This window comes from Leptopilina boulardi, unplaced genomic scaffold (assembly GCF_019393585.1).
Source record: "Leptopilina boulardi isolate dan_hultmark-lab unplaced genomic scaffold, ZJU_Lbou_2.1 LbouV2_302, whole genome shotgun sequence".
Taxonomy (NCBI): Eukaryota; Metazoa; Arthropoda; class Insecta; order Hymenoptera; family Figitidae; genus Leptopilina; species Leptopilina boulardi.
Genome location: NW_026137866.1, coordinates 2,660,059 through 2,676,252, shown reverse-complemented (window position 1 = coordinate 2,676,252; position 16,194 = coordinate 2,660,059). Strand labels below are relative to the sequence as shown.

Below are 16,194 nucleotides of genomic sequence, written 5' to 3'. Positions count from 1 at the left end.
AATTTTCGGAACCAACTAATTTTTGGAACCAACGAATTTTTTGATCCAACTAATTTTTGGAACCAAACAATTATTGAAATCAAATAATTTTTGGTATCAAGTAATTTTTAGAACCAACTAATTTTTGAACCAACTAATTTTTGGAACCAACTAATTTTTGGAACCAAATAATAATTGAAATCAACTAATTTTTGGAACCAAACAATTATTGAAACCAATTAATTTTGCGGAACCAACTAATTTATGGAACCAACGAATTTTTTGATCCAACTAATATACCCTTATTTTTTTCTAGATGCTACTATAGCGGTCATACACACTGGTGGCACGATATTTTTATGCCTCTATAGAGGTCAATAACAGTGAAGGGGTTAAATAATTTTCCACTATAAAAAATATATCTGATTGAAACTGACTTTTACTACTGATTTTGAAATTATTACTACTACTACTAGTATACTACTACTACTTACATAATTGCATTAAAAAAATTTGTCTGACTTAAACTGTCCTTTACTACTTAAAAAAGTACTTTTTTAAAATCTGTCTGGCGTAAACGGAATATTACTACTTAAAGCATTGCGTTTTAAACATGGCTGACTAAAACTGACCTTTACTACTTAATAATTTGATTTATAAAATTCGGTCTGACTAAAATTGACTTTTACTACTTAATTTATTACTTTAAAAGATTCTGTCTAACTAAATGTAACGTTTACTATATTAACGATTACACTATAAATATGTCTGACTAAAACTGTCCTTTACTACTTAAAAAATACTCTTAAAATATCTGTCTTGTTTAAACTGACTATTACTACTTAAAATATAACTTTATAAAAAAAATTTTCTGACTAAAGCTAAGTTTTACTACTTACATATAATTTATAAAAAAAAATGTCTGACGTAAACCAACTTTTACTACTTAAATAGAAAATTTATGAAACTCTATCAGACCAAAACTGGCTTTTACTACTTAAATCATTAATTTTCTAATATGTGTCTAACTAAAAATGACTTTTACTACTTAATCAATTACTTTTTGAAAAATGTCTGACTAAAATTGACCTTTACTACTTGAATCATTATCTCACGAGAATCGGTCGGACTAAAACTAACTCTTACTACTTAAACAATTACTTTATGAAATTGTCTGATTAAAACTGACCTTTACTACTCGGAGAATTGCTTTATAAAATTCTGTCAGACTAAAACTGACCTTTACTACTCAGAGAATTTCTTTCTAAATTTCTGTCTTACTAAAAATGACTTTTACTACTTAGAGAATAGATTCATAAAAAAATTTGTCTGACTAACGCTGTCTTTTACTACTGAAATAATTACTTTAAAAAAATCAGTCCGACTAAAATTGTCTTTTACTACTGAAATAATTACTTTTTTAAAAAATACGTCAGACTAAAACTGACCTTTACTACTCAGAGAATTTCTTTCTAAAATTCTGTCTGACTAAAAATGACTTTCACTACTTAAATCTAAATTCCAAAAATAAAAAAAACCGTTTCAATCGATTTAAAATAATTTCGCGATTTTCTATATAAACTGTACGTACAAAATAAATGTTAAATTATCTGCAATAAATTTAACACACTCTTATACTATTTCTTTTTTTATTCTATATATAAATTGAAAGAAACAAAGCGAATAATATCAAAAAGAAATAAATCACCATATATATAGAATGAACTAAATCACAGAAGGAAGTAATAGGGAATAAATCACGCATATATATATATATATATATATGGAGAAATAACTATTGTAATTGGACGGTCGAAAATGTTGCGTTCTCCTCTCAAGTGTAGAGTAAATGTAATTCATTGATTAGCACACACAATGTACTTGACCCCCTATAATCAGAGTTTCCTGCGGGATATTTGATCCCCCCCTTTCTCTCTCTCTCTCTTTCTCTCTCTCTGAAATTTGTAGAAGGATCATTAAGTACTAAAACTCATTGAATTTTGAAACGAAAGGATCATTGCAGGTTTTAGTCAAATATACACATAGGTATTGAAAACAAGCAAATAAATGTTATAGAGAAGGAGAGAAAGAGAGAAAGAGAGAAAGAGAGATACCGCGTGGTTTAATAGACATGCGCCATTGCAACTGGGTCACCCGCACTCTCTGTGGCCAAAGTAGGTACACAGCTGGAAAATCTATCCTGCAGCTGGCACTGCTCTCTTTCTCCCTTCCCTTTCAATTTCTCTGACCCTCTCTCTTTCTCTCTCTCTCTCTCTCTTTCAAATTTATCCTAGTCCAGTTTGGTGACATAGGTCAGCGAAGAAGAAACTATTCCGAAAAAAAAAAATAAAATAAATAAAATAATCTCTTCACACCATGGGTTGGACTGCCCTTCGTATTCGTGCTGTTAGTATATATATTTATACACTATATATAGATATAGATGTTTAGAAATTTAGAATTCAATTCTTTCCTGACAAGTACATACACATCCATTGACGTCAGGTTATGTATATATATATATATACATATTGAATGTGAATGATTGCCGATTCCCAATAAATTTTGTCTCATGCAATTCTCATGCTTCAATGTACGGTTAGTGTGATTAGAAACACGGTGCATGTGAAAGCTGTTTTTCTTCTTCTTCTTCATCGTCATCATAATCATCATCATCATTTATTGAATATATATATATATAGTGACGTCAAATCTTCAATTATGAAGAGATACTTATATTCACGTGATGTTAGAATTTTTCAAATATTTATTACTATTTTTCCTATCTCGCTTTTTTAAATACAACGAAGCTGAAGTACGCAACGTTTATGATAAACGATTTTTTAAAGAAATAATTATTAAAATGAAAAATTTTATAATTTTTTTTGCCTAAAAAATATTTTTCTATAATTTCTTTGATTATTGAAAACTACAAGAAATATTTTTTAGATCAAAAATTATAGAATTTTTCATTTTTTTAAATTATTTCTTTAATTATCGTTTATCATAAACGTTGAGTACTTCAGCTTCATTAAATACACTCTCTAAATCTGAATTAATAAAAATGTTTACTAATTTAAATTACAGACTCACTTTTTGCTTTAGAATTAGTTAAATTTTACTAATTTTTAGTAAAAAGTTACTAATAATTAGTAAAATTTTACTAATTCATAAGCAAAAAGTGAGTTAGTAATTCAAATTAGTAAACATTTTTACTAATTCAGATTTAGAGAGCAAATAGTGAGAAAAATAATTTATTTAATTTTATATAATTAGTTGAGTATTGTCAAATAAATATTTACTTTTTCGAAATTTTATTTTCATAATTTTTGAAACCAAATAATTGAATTAAATATAAAGTTTATTTGAATCAATTATTTCTTTATTTGAAACAAATTTTATTGATCCAAAATGTAAAATAATTAATACAAATAAATATTTATTTGATAATTGTTAAGTAGACGATTATTTGAATCAAATAAATTTTTTCAGTGTATTTTTATTTATCGTATTTAATATATTTATTATATTTACTATATTTATTATATTTATTATATTTTATATATTATATTTTATTATTTATTATTATTTATTATATATTATTTATTATTTACATTTCATTCTATTTATTTATTTATTTGAAAATACATTCAAATATTAATTGTACTCTTCATTTTATTAAATCAGAACTGCAAGAAATATTTTATTTTGTTTTTCTCTGATTTTCAGTTAGAATTTAAAATTTATAATAATATTACTCTTTATTTTATTAAATTTGTTAAAATATTTTATTGCAATTGAAAGAATGTATTTTATCGATTTTCGGAGGAAAAAAAGGAATTTTTTTTTTAATTGCAAATTAAATTATAGATCCTTTGTTTAATAAAATATTACAAAAACTATATCTTGTCCCGTATACTGAATAAATAAATAGATAAATAAATATCTAAATCTGCATTAGTTAAAAAAAAGTGTAAGTAAAATTTTAGTTGACTAATATAATTTATTATTAAATAAAATAAAATAAAATACTTTTTTTAAAATAAAATTACTAATTAATAAATAAAATAAAAAAATTCGTTTTTTAAATAAAATAACTAAATATTAAATAAAATTAAAAAAAATTCGTTTTTTAAATAAAATAACTAATTATTAAATAAAATTAAAAAAAAAACTTTTTTTAAATAAAAAATACTTTAAAGTAATTAAATTAAATAAAGTGAAAAATAATTAACTATTAAAAAAAAAGCAATCAATTTTCGTTGGAAAATTAATTGAAAAATCAAATTTGATTAATTGATTTAATTACCGGAAAATTTTAACTATTTTAAAATAACCTAAAAACTGAATTTTTTTTAATTAGTTATTTTTCAATTAATTTAAATTTACATAAGCATTAATTTAAAATATTTTCTTTATTTTCCATTTTTTATATTTCTTTTGTTTTTTAATATGAAAATTTTGCAACATCTCCCTTTAAAGTAGATTATAATATAATTTACGTTACACGCCCATAACAGAAATCGATTAACAAATTTCACGAAAGTATTTTACAAATAGCACGTGTCAAAATTGCGAAAATTTCATGTTTAGAAATTCTAAACTTTCGAAGAGTGAAATTCACATGAAACTTACTTCAATTTACACACACACACAGACTTTAGAGTTGAAAATTTATTTTATTAAAGCTTTAAAAAAAAAAATTTGGTTTCAAAAGTTTTTAGTATATTTCTAGATTTTTTTTTGCGGTTTTTATGTGAATTTTTTTTTTATTTTGAAAAAAAATATAAATTTCATGTAAACATTTTTTTTTACTTTTACTTCGTCTAATTTTCAAATAAATTTTTATATGTGAAAATAGTATTTCTTCAAATCGTAAATGAAATACTAAAAAAAAAATCTAGGAAAAATACAATTTTTTTATGATTGGAAATTTTTTTTATGAGACGAAATAAAAGTTAGCTTTTTTATTTTATATCCCAAGTTCAATCAAAATCAATTTTTTTAGCCATATATATATATATGTGAAATTAAAAATATTTTTCCTTTTCCTTCTGCGCTAATAAAATATTGGTCACGCAACTCATTCTCTACTCGATTAAATATAAAAGTTAATTTTTTTTCTATTTTTTAGATACTTTTTTTAAAAATTAAAAATTTTTAATTTAAAATCAAAATTAATTTTTTAATTTAATTTTTTTTTAATTAAAAATAAAGTATATTTTTTATTTCATTATATTTTATGGTTTAATTATACTTATTTATTATAATTTTAATCGTTAAATTTTAAACGGATTTATATGTGGATTAAATAATTATTATAAGCTCTATAAATTACACTTGAAATTGTTTTAATTAACAAAATTTTAAATAAATAAATCCAATCAAAATGCTATTTCCAGTTTCAAATTACAAACTGTGTGTAATAAACGAAAGTGGAATAATAGAGGGTATGGGTGGTTTATGGGCTTAATTCCAAAATAAAAAAAAAATCAAATATATAAAGAGCAAAAAAAAAAAAAATTAATTTTATCAATATTAATGTTTATAATAATTTTTGAATTATTAAATAAATAATAAATAAATATTTAAAATCTGTTTATTATTTTAAGTTTAAATTAATTTTAATTTAAACTAATAATTTTATTATTTTATTTTAATTTAATTAATAATTTTATTAGGTATTTTATTTTAATTTATTAATATTAATTTAATTAATAATTTTATTATTTTATTTTAATTTATTAATTATTAATAAAATAAATTTTCGCTACTTTTATAAAAAAAAAAAAATTGAGATTGACGTAAATTGATTCCAATCACTTATAGAGGTGATGATGTAAGTTTTAAAAGATTGAAAAGGATTTAAAAAAGTGATTTTAGTTGCACAACTTTGCGATAAAAAAATTGTTTTTTTTTTATTTTTTTAAAGAGGGGGGGGGGATTAGAAATGGATCAGAATAAACTGTTACTTTGTTTTCATATTCCTATTAAATTTGTTTGTAAACGTAATGAGATTTTGAAGCGTAGGCAACAAACAATAGTTGAGTTAACAATGTGTTTATTGTTACATAAAACCTTGCTCCAGTAAGAGTTTCATTATGAAAACAGAAATGACAATCTCTCTCTCTCACACACACATACATAGCAACCACTTGCTTAAGAAAGCATTAATAGTTTCCCTTATATCCACTCTCTTTCTCTCTTCATAAACAAAATTTTTCTATTTAATTTAATTTTTAAAAAAAATTTCGTATTTTAAAAAATAAAAATTTTTTTTTACGTTTGGAAAAAATTATAATAAAAATTATTTTTTTTTTATATAAAAATTATATAAAATATATTAATTTTTATAATAAAAAAATAATATTATTAATTCTTTTTTTAAATTATATAATATTTTTTTTTAAATTGCAATAATTTATATTTTATTTTTTTTTATAAAAATTATATTATAATTTAATTAATATAAAAAAAAAATTGAAACAATCCATTTTTTTATTACTACCTATTTCTTGACAACAAGAAAAAAAAGAGAAATAATATATTCTCTCGAGAAAAATTTAACTAAATGAATTATAAATCTAAACATGACAATTACGAGTGTTTTTAATTATGATTATTTTTTTTCATAGCATCCCTCTCTAGAAAGTTTAAAATTAATTTAAAAACAAGTTTCTGTGTTTATAAAAAAAAACATTAATTAACTTTTTTTATGCGAAAGATTCTTTATATATCCTGATTATATAGTATAGAATTGAGATGAAATACAAATAAGGAGAAAATTGCTTCGTGATATAATAAAATGTCACTATATTTGCAAAATTAATGATTTAATCAACATGAAACTGTGGTTAATTCAAATAAACATTTACTTTATATTTCGAAATTCGGTAATAGAAGTAGTATGATATTTAAACGATTTTCTTCTGAAAAAAAATTTAATTAACAAAAAAAGAAAATTGAAAATTCATTTATAAAAATTCGTTTTTTTATTTTTAATCAAATCTTTTTTAATTTTAATTTTATATTTAATTTTAAATAATTTTTTATTAATTTTAATTTTAATTTTATTTTTAAATAATTTTTTATTAATTTTAATTTTAATTTTATATTTAATTTTAAATAATTTTTTATTAATTTTAATTTTAATTTTATTTTTAAATAATTTTTTATTAATTTTAATTTTAATTTTATATTTAATTTTAAATAATTTTTTATTAATTTTAATTTTAATTTTAAATTTAAATTTAATTTAAAATTTTAATTTTAATTTTAATTCAAAATTCGAGAAAAAAATTCTTTAATTTTTTTTTTTTGGTAAATTTACGAATTTTTTTCTCATTAGTTTCTATGACAAGAATTAATCAAAGTATATATCTATATAGAATACAAATTCTGACAAATTCTATCAATCCATTGTTGGTATACGATTTTGCAGAGTCGACCGCGTTCTTATATCCAATTAAGTATTAAAATTACATTGGCTTCGTGCTTTAAGGTCTCTTATATTCTCTCCACAGAATCGTTCAGTATAAACGTGTTCTTCGATTCCCTCAGATCTCTCACCTCTCCCTCTCTTACAAATTATTCAAATTTTAATCACTCAATAATCTCAATTTAATATTTAATAAAAAAAAAAAAATTTTAATAATTTTTTTTCACAACAAAAATTTTCACTAAAAAAAGGAAAAAATATCTGAAAAAAAAATTGTTTTTCAAAACTATAAAAAAAAAAAAGTTAAAAAGTAGAAAAAAATGAGACATATATTTTCTTTTTTTTCTGCAAATATCTAAAAAAAATTCTCTTGATCTTTTGTTAAATTCACAATATGATTGTTCGGGGAGTCCGAAAAAGCCGATCCCTTGAAAGTGATGAGAGAAAAGCTAAGAAAAGGAGTAAACACTCGCGTTCTTTGACAAGAAATGTGGGTTGACATTATATTGTAAAAGTTTTTTTGATTTTTTTTCCCCCTCAAGTGGATTTAGAATTCCTGAATTTTTTATTCCGAATGATTTTATTTTTTTTTATTTTTATCTCGCTAACTTCATCTTTTCCTAATATTCGCTATAAAAATAGGAATTCGTAAATTTATAAAACTTTCTGACGTCAAAAAAAAAAAAAAAAAGAAGAGAGAACAAAAGTTTTATTTTTTCTCATCGAAAATTGATTTTTAAAAATAAGAAAAAAAATGGGATAAAAATAAATAACAATAATTGTAATAGGAAAATTAAAAAATAATAATTATGCGAATTAAAAAATAACTAAATAAATAATCCTATCAACTTATTTAAACAAAAAAAAAATAAATAATAATAATAATAATAATAAAATAAAATAATAAAAATAATATTAAAAAAATAATAATACAAATAAATAAATAATAAAAAATAATAATAATAATAATAATAATAATAAAATAATAAAATAAAAAAATAAAATAATAAAAATAAAAATAATAATAAAAAAAATAATAATACAAATAAATAAATAATAAAAAATAAATATTTTAATCAAAATAATAGATATTTAGAAAAATTTTCATTTTATTATTATTATTATTATTATTATTATTATTATAAAAATTATTTATAAACAGTTGGTTTTAATGTTAATATGCGCAATGTGTTCGGAGGAATAAATTTTCGTGGATCGATGAAAAATTTATAATTCATACAATAAGAGTGTATAATATATTTTGCAGAAAGAGCTTTTTGGAGGTGGAGAAGCTGTGCAGCCTGATGGGGTGAGCAGCCGGAAAATGTCTAATGGCTCGACAGGAAGTACTAAGCACAAATGGCTGAAAGCGTTCAAAAGTTTGAAGACCAGCTCACCCACAACGCCACCGCCTACAGAAAAGTGAGTGCCTTTTTTTGCCAATTTTTATTTCATCCCCCCTCCCTCCTCCCTTTTTTTCTCTCTATACTATACTGTCCCAATGGAAAAAAATGTATAATTTAATTTTTTGGAAAATTTTTCCAAAAAAACAAAATACTTCCTAAAGTACTATTTTTTCGAAAACAAAATTAAATTAAATTAGCCATTTTTTTCTAGCAGTAAATTTTTTTTTTTAATTTTTTTGCTAAAATAAATTTTTATACAACGTTAGTATAGAGAAAAAGGGAGAAAAAATAAAAAAAAAATTTTAATATTCAAAAATAATTTACTAAATAATTAACAATATGATTGCTACTAACAAAAAAAAAAGAGGAAAGCAGACGATGTACCATGCAGTTTCCTCTGTCGTTGCTATGTCCAGGTAAATATTTATTTAAATAAAGTAAAACAAATTTCTTTGTATTGAAGAAAATTTATATTTTTTTTGTAAATATATTTTTTGCAAAAATTCTTTTTTAGTATATATTTTGAATAAAATTAAAAATTAAAAAATAAGGAATAAAAAAAGTAAAAAAAAAAAACAAAAACATAAAAAAAGTACTGCTCGTATATATGTAAATAAATAAATTATTAAATATTAAACTAATTTACATAATAAAAATTAATAAATTACAAAATTAATAAAAATTTAAAATATTTAGATGAAAAAAATAGAAAAATAAAAAAAAATTGCTATATACCAAAAAAACTGAAATTTCAGAAAAAACTTGGAATCAGAAGGTGGACACGTGTGGCGTGAATATACATATAGAAAAATAACACCGTGCGATGCATGTGGTCAAGTATTACGTGGACATAGTCGACAGGGTTTTCGTTGTCGTGGCTGTAAGGCAAATGCACACGCCGATTGCATTAGTTCTGTACAACCAACAAATTGTCCAAGTTTATCATCAAAACGTGGCGGTGGAATTCCACTTCTTCGAAGACAAAAACAAACGGCACCACCAACCGATGAGACACCATCCTCCGAACACAGTGAGTAATAAATAATAAAAAAATAATAATTTTACTCTAACATTTTTTTCTGCATTATAAAAATTTAAAAAAAAATTTTTTTATCTCACGTAATAATAGTAAAAAAAAAATTTAAAAAAAATTGATCGAGGTTTTCGGTGATTATTATATATTTATACAATGAGAAGCTTTTTTTTTGTAATATGAAATTCTTTTATAATTTTTGTATTTAAAAGAAATTTCTTATTTATACTAAAATACTCCCCCTAGTGACGGCGTCCTCAACTAAAACACTCCCCCTAGTGATGGCGTCCTCAACGAAAGACGCCCAAAAAAATTTTTTTTCTTCTAAATTATAATAATAATAATAATTTATATTTATAATTATTTACTTATTTATTTATTGTATAAATTATTATGCATTTATTTCTTAGAAATTTTAATTTAATAAAAGATAATATTTAAGAGGATTTCATTTAAAAGGAATTAATTAAATACTAGAGGTTATTTAATTTTATTAATTTCTTAATTAAAAGTTATTTTCTTAATGCTTTTGTCTTTTCTTTGCTACAATTTATATAATAAGAATATTTTTAGAAATTCGTATATATATATATATAGTATAGATAAAGAAAAGATACCGTCAAACAAAAGCAGACAGTTGATTAAGAATGACCTTATCTATACTTGAAGGGAATTAAAACTACTGTTCATTGCCAGTTAAATTTCCTCTTTAATTTATTTTATCATTTCTTTCACTATATAATTCTGTTAATTAAAATGTAAAATCGTTTTTCTATTATACAAAGATTTTTAGTCACTTAATTTATAATCTTTTTGCCTTCAATAATTTTACTTTTATTTTCCATTTATTCAATTAAGTTTATTTAATAAAAATAAAAGATAAAACTTAAAAATGAAAATATTTTTACTAATATGAAAATATTTTTATTTAGTAAATTATAAAAATAATTTTTCTTATTAATTAAATACAAAAAATATTATTGGAACAAAAATACAATTGTTTATTTAATTATTCATTTTTTTAGTTATTTATTTGTTTATTTATTTAATTATTTAATTATTTGTGTACTTATTTAATTATTTTGTTTATTTATTTATTTGTTAATTTATTTTTTACATTAAAAAAAAATCAAACACGTAAGTATAAATAATTTTTCAACTGGAAGCTTCTCATTAATAAAATATAAAAAAAAAAATTCATAAAATTTTGATAAGCGAAGAAAAATGATTTAACAGAAAATAAAAAATAGAGATAAATTTCATTTTCATCTTAGAATGAGGAAGTAAAACAACTTTTCTCCCTTGACATTATTATTATTATTATTATCCCATTAAAAATATAAAGTAATTTATTTAAAATTCTCTTGACTGAAAATAAAAATTTCCATCTCGTCTTTAAAAAAAAAAAAAGTTTACCCAAATCGTTTTCGCGCTTGAAAGGAGATAGAAAGAGAGTATTCAATCATTTAAGATGAGATGGAAAAGAAAGAAGCTCTCCTCTAAAACCACCGAGGACCTCGATCAATCAAGAATTTTAGCTCTTGAATAGACTCTTCTGTTTCTTTGAAAACTGATAACAATGTACAAAATTTATCACCGGTCTACGAACCTTCTTCAATTTTTTTTTTTTTTTATCTCTAAAAGCGTGACAATTAATCACTAATCGATTGCTCCTGTCGCCTTTTTTCAATCGATTCCACTGTTAACTTTTTTTTTTTTTTTTTTGCTCATATATTGTCATTCTATCACTCATCTCCATATTCAAAAATTCACAATGACCCTCATCGGCTTAATTATCCTGAGGTGCGCCGAGAAAGTTGTTTGATCAATTTATCCTCTTTCTGTTTCTAATCGAAAGGTATTTTCATCGATTTAAAAAAAAATTTACAAAAAATTTTTTACCAATTTTTTTTCGTAAAATAATTAAACGAAAAATTAATTCCCCTAGCGGTGGCGTCTTCAACTAAAGCACTCCCCCTAGTGATGGCGTCCTCAACTAAAAACACTCCCCCTAGTGATGGCGTCCTCAACTAAAATACTCCCCCCTAGTGATGGCGTCCTCAACTAAAGACGACCATAAAATTTTTAGAAATTAAAAAAAAAATTATCCTATTAACGTAAAAATTGAGATTTTTTTTAAAATTGAGATTGAGAGCAATCAGCTTTCTCGCTATGATGGAACCTCATTATTGTAACATTTGTACCACGTTGCTTGTGTGCTTTTTCATTTCGTGCGCTACATCATCGATAGACGTGGACGCCATATACCAGGTGCTGAAGCAGGCTGGCGAGATTCGTGGAAATTCGACAAATTCACCACCTACGCCTCCCACAGCAGATCATCCTCCTTCCGGCGCAGCACCTTTATCAGCGAGGACCTCTTCCCAACCCTCTTCCTCGTCCACCTCTGGTAAGACTACCTATACGCTCATCCTCTTAATCAAAAAAAAAAAGGTTGCATTTTCATTTTACGCCCCAAAAAAAAATTTTCAAAAATCCCTCGCGTATTCAATTTTTTCGCGCATTTTAAAAAAATAGAAAATCATTTATTTGTTTTTTCAAAAACAAATTATTTCCACGTCACAAATTCTGGGGCAAACGACTCCCTGGGGCAAAGTAATATCCTGTTGTTTCTAAATATATAGATTGTACCAGCGAATATTTTAATACAGAGAAAAAAAAAAATAAATAAATAAATAAAAGGTGGAAATAAATGAACCATAATTTTTCTATCGGGTCAATTGCGTATAAATGTATGGTGTGTGTGGCGTAAATGAGAAGCGACCTTCAATATTATATATACCTTTAAGAGATCTTCTGGGACATGACTCCAATCATTCGTTTGTGTGCTCTCATATATTTAATTTTATATACTCGACAAAATTCAGAACAAATTTTCCATTTTTTTTTTTATTTTAGTTCGTTAGGGAATTTAAAAAAAAAAAATTACAAATTTTTCTATTCGAAAAAAAATATTCCATTACAATCAACTACCACAATAATAATAATTATTATTATTCGGGCAAAAAAATCTTTATCTTGAACAACGATATCTTTCACTAAAACAGCGATAGTTTTTGCTTCTCTAGAGAAATATATTGCTATTCCAAAGAAACTTATCGCTGTTCCAGGCGAACATTTTTTTGCTTATTATTTATATAATAATAATAATTATTATAATTTACATAATAATAATAATAATAATAATAATTATATAATAATTATTTATATAATAATAGTAATTATATAATTATTAGTATTATTATTATTATTATTATTATTATTAATTTTAAAGGTTCGCCAGAGATTTTTTTTCAATCGGTTATAATTTACTTTTTTTTTTTAAATGTTAACTACCAATAAATATTAAGTTAAGGAAAGATAAATAATTTCCCTCCCAAAAAAGCCAATTCGAGGCCAAGAAATTGAAATCCAAATTATTGATTACAATAAAACCTTGAGGGGGTACAAGGAAACATTTAAAATTAACCATTCCGATAATATAATATTCGATTTAGATGCATCGATTACCAAACAAAATGTAATTTTTTTTTTTATTACAGTAAAAACTATTTTTGGAAAATCAAATTCGAAATTTTAACAAAACAATTTTAGATTAATATTTACTAAAAAAAAAAAAGAAATTATTTAAAAAAGAAAATTAAATTTTTTTTTAAAGTATTTTTTTACGAACGAAAATTTATAAAATTACGAACGAAAGAAATAAAATAAATCCATTTTCAAAATAATGAAAGTCTTAAATCTCACTTATGCTGAAACAATTGAGAAAATCATCAAGTGGGTTGTATTAGATGAAGATTTAAATTCGTATTTTTCCTTGAGAAGAATTCAGGAAACATTTTCTCTCTCTCTTTCTCTCAAACTAAATAATGAGATGCCCTATATATATATATTATATATTTAGTCACACAATCACTGTCATTTAATTCTTAATGAATTGTCTCAGAGTGTCGCGCGTAATTAGTTCAATTTATATATAAATATTCTCTTAAAATCAAGGTCACGATTCTCATTATTTGTGTTCACTTGCTGCAAAATCAAAACTTCCAAGTGAGTTATATAAATTTTCTATTTGCGTTTCCTCATTAAATTGAAGAATTAAGAATACGAAATTCCCCTCAAATTATTAAATAAAAAAAAAAATAAAGTAAAAATAAAAATAAAAAAACGAAATTAAGTAAAACCGTTAAATTAAATTCATAAACAAAAATACAAAAAATCATTTTTATTATATTCTATAAACACTCGAAAACAATATATACATTGAAAAAAATTTATTTGATTCAAATAATCGGTTACTTGACTATCAAATAAATATTTAGTTGAACCAAATAATTTTTATTTCAATTAAATTGCCAATAATTTCTTTATTTGAAACAAAATACCATCTAAATACCAAATAATAATTATTTGATATAAGTATTTTTATTTGCAAGTAAATATTTTTTTGATACAAGTAAATATTTCTTTGCTACAAGTAAATATTTCTTTGATACAAGTAAATATTTCTTTGATACAAGTAAATATTTCTTTAATAATCAAGTAATCGATTATTTGAATTAAATAAATTTGGTTTTCAATGTAATAATATTTAAAACAAAAAATTAATATAAAAAATGAAAAATAATAATCCATTACATTTCCCTCATAATATTAACTTCATTATTCGATTCCATTATTGCAAAAAATATTCCTGAATGCTAAAATGATTTTTTTTATAACTAAATTAAAAAATTAGCTTTCTTAACTAATATTGGATTTTTAAACAGCATAACAATTGCTTGAAGCAGTAAATTGAAAAAAAAAATTAAGGAAAAAATTGAAGTTTTTTTTTTTGGGGTAAATTATCAACAAAATTGTGCGATTTAATTGGTTAGGACGTGGTAGCGGAGGATCTACTTCCGGTACGAGACCTTTTGGACAACCTTTGGTACTTCTGGCTCAGGAGCCAACGCCACCTTTGACTTCATCCTCCGAATCATCACTACGTCGAAAGCGCAGTGCTAATAAGCGGAGATGACTGCCATAAAGCAAAAAAAACTAAATTCTCTCTAAATCTGAATTAGAAAATTTTTTTTTTATTTAAATTAGTGATTATTTTCCATGAATTAATTAAATTATTAACAATTTGATTAATTAAAATAATTAAACAAAATATAGACGCAGTAAATAACATTTTTTGAAATCAAATTTTAATTAATTAATTAGTAAATTTTAATTAATATAGAAAAAAGTCCAAGACACTAATTTAAATTAAAATATTTATTTAATTCCGATTTCGAGAGTTGAAAAAAGCTCACTTTATTATGATAAACGACTGAAGCATGAAAAATGAAAAATTATTTATTTCATATTTTCTAAAAATATAACGAAAATTGAAATAAATATATATTTTTAGTTGTTTGTAAATGAAAAAAATTGCGTCAATTGGCGGATAACTAAAATTTAATGATTTTTTATCCGTCTCGATATTAAAAATAATTTTTATAATTATATTTGCAAATTAATATATTATTTTTAATTTACATTTATCATAATTAAATCCAAATGACAATTATATTATGATAGAGAATATAATATATTAATATCGAATTATAATTAAAATAAAATAAACTCAATAGTAATATTAATATCAAAATTAATTAAAAATCAAATAATTATTACACAAAATTAAAATATATTTTATTCAATTTTTTATCTAATAAATTATCAAATAATTTTGTTCCTTTTAAAATTTCTGTTATTTTATTTCAATTATAAAAAATTGTTGTTATTATTATTAAATAGTTTAAAAATTTATTGTATCAATAAAAATTGTTTATTTATATTATGCGGGGAAAAGTTATGTAAAAATCGATGCAAACGACGTGTCTTATCAAAAATTCAATATTTGAATATATAAGAAAGTTTAGGGAGTGAAATTCCAAATATCTCTCGAATACATCCCACGCATCAAAAGCGATAAGAAAATTCTATTTTCCTTATATGATAAAAAAAAAAAATGCTCAACATGTACTTCAGTCGTTTTATCATTTTTATTAAATATATTTATCTTTCTTAAAAATAAATAAATCTCAAACGAAAAAATACTAAGTGAAATAGAAATGTAATTTTTGAAGTTCTCAAATTTTATTAAATGGTCACGTGATAAATCAGACCATAAATATAAATATAATACTTGAATTAAATGAAATTACCTTTTAAAAGTATAAAAATTAATTATTAACTGACAGAAAATCGTTTTTCTGCAAATATTATAATAAAAAGAAAATACTTTTTTTCTCCTTTAGATAATTTATTTTTCTGTAATGGAAAAT

At 22.3% G+C, this 16,194-nt stretch overlaps 1 protein-coding gene across 5 annotated transcripts in view; it reads left to right on the top strand.

The window, feature by feature from the left end:
* LOC127282726 (uncharacterized) overlaps nt 1–16,194 on the top strand; it is a 36,830-nt gene that overhangs the window by 13,182 nt on the left and 7,454 nt on the right. For 2 of the 5 annotated variants that reach the window (XM_051307169.1, XM_051307173.1), the window contains exons 5-8: nt 8,685–8,839; nt 9,189–9,239; nt 9,579–9,853; nt 12,108–12,266. In XM_051307169.1, the coding sequence (XP_051163126.1) occupies nt 8,685–8,839; nt 9,189–9,239; nt 9,579–9,853; nt 12,108–12,266 (640 nt within the window). The remainder of the gene's footprint in view (nt 1–8,684; nt 8,840–9,188; nt 9,240–9,578; nt 9,854–12,107; nt 12,267–16,194) is intronic. The other 3 variants (XM_051307171.1, XM_051307174.1, XM_051307170.1) reach the window with 2 other exon arrangements.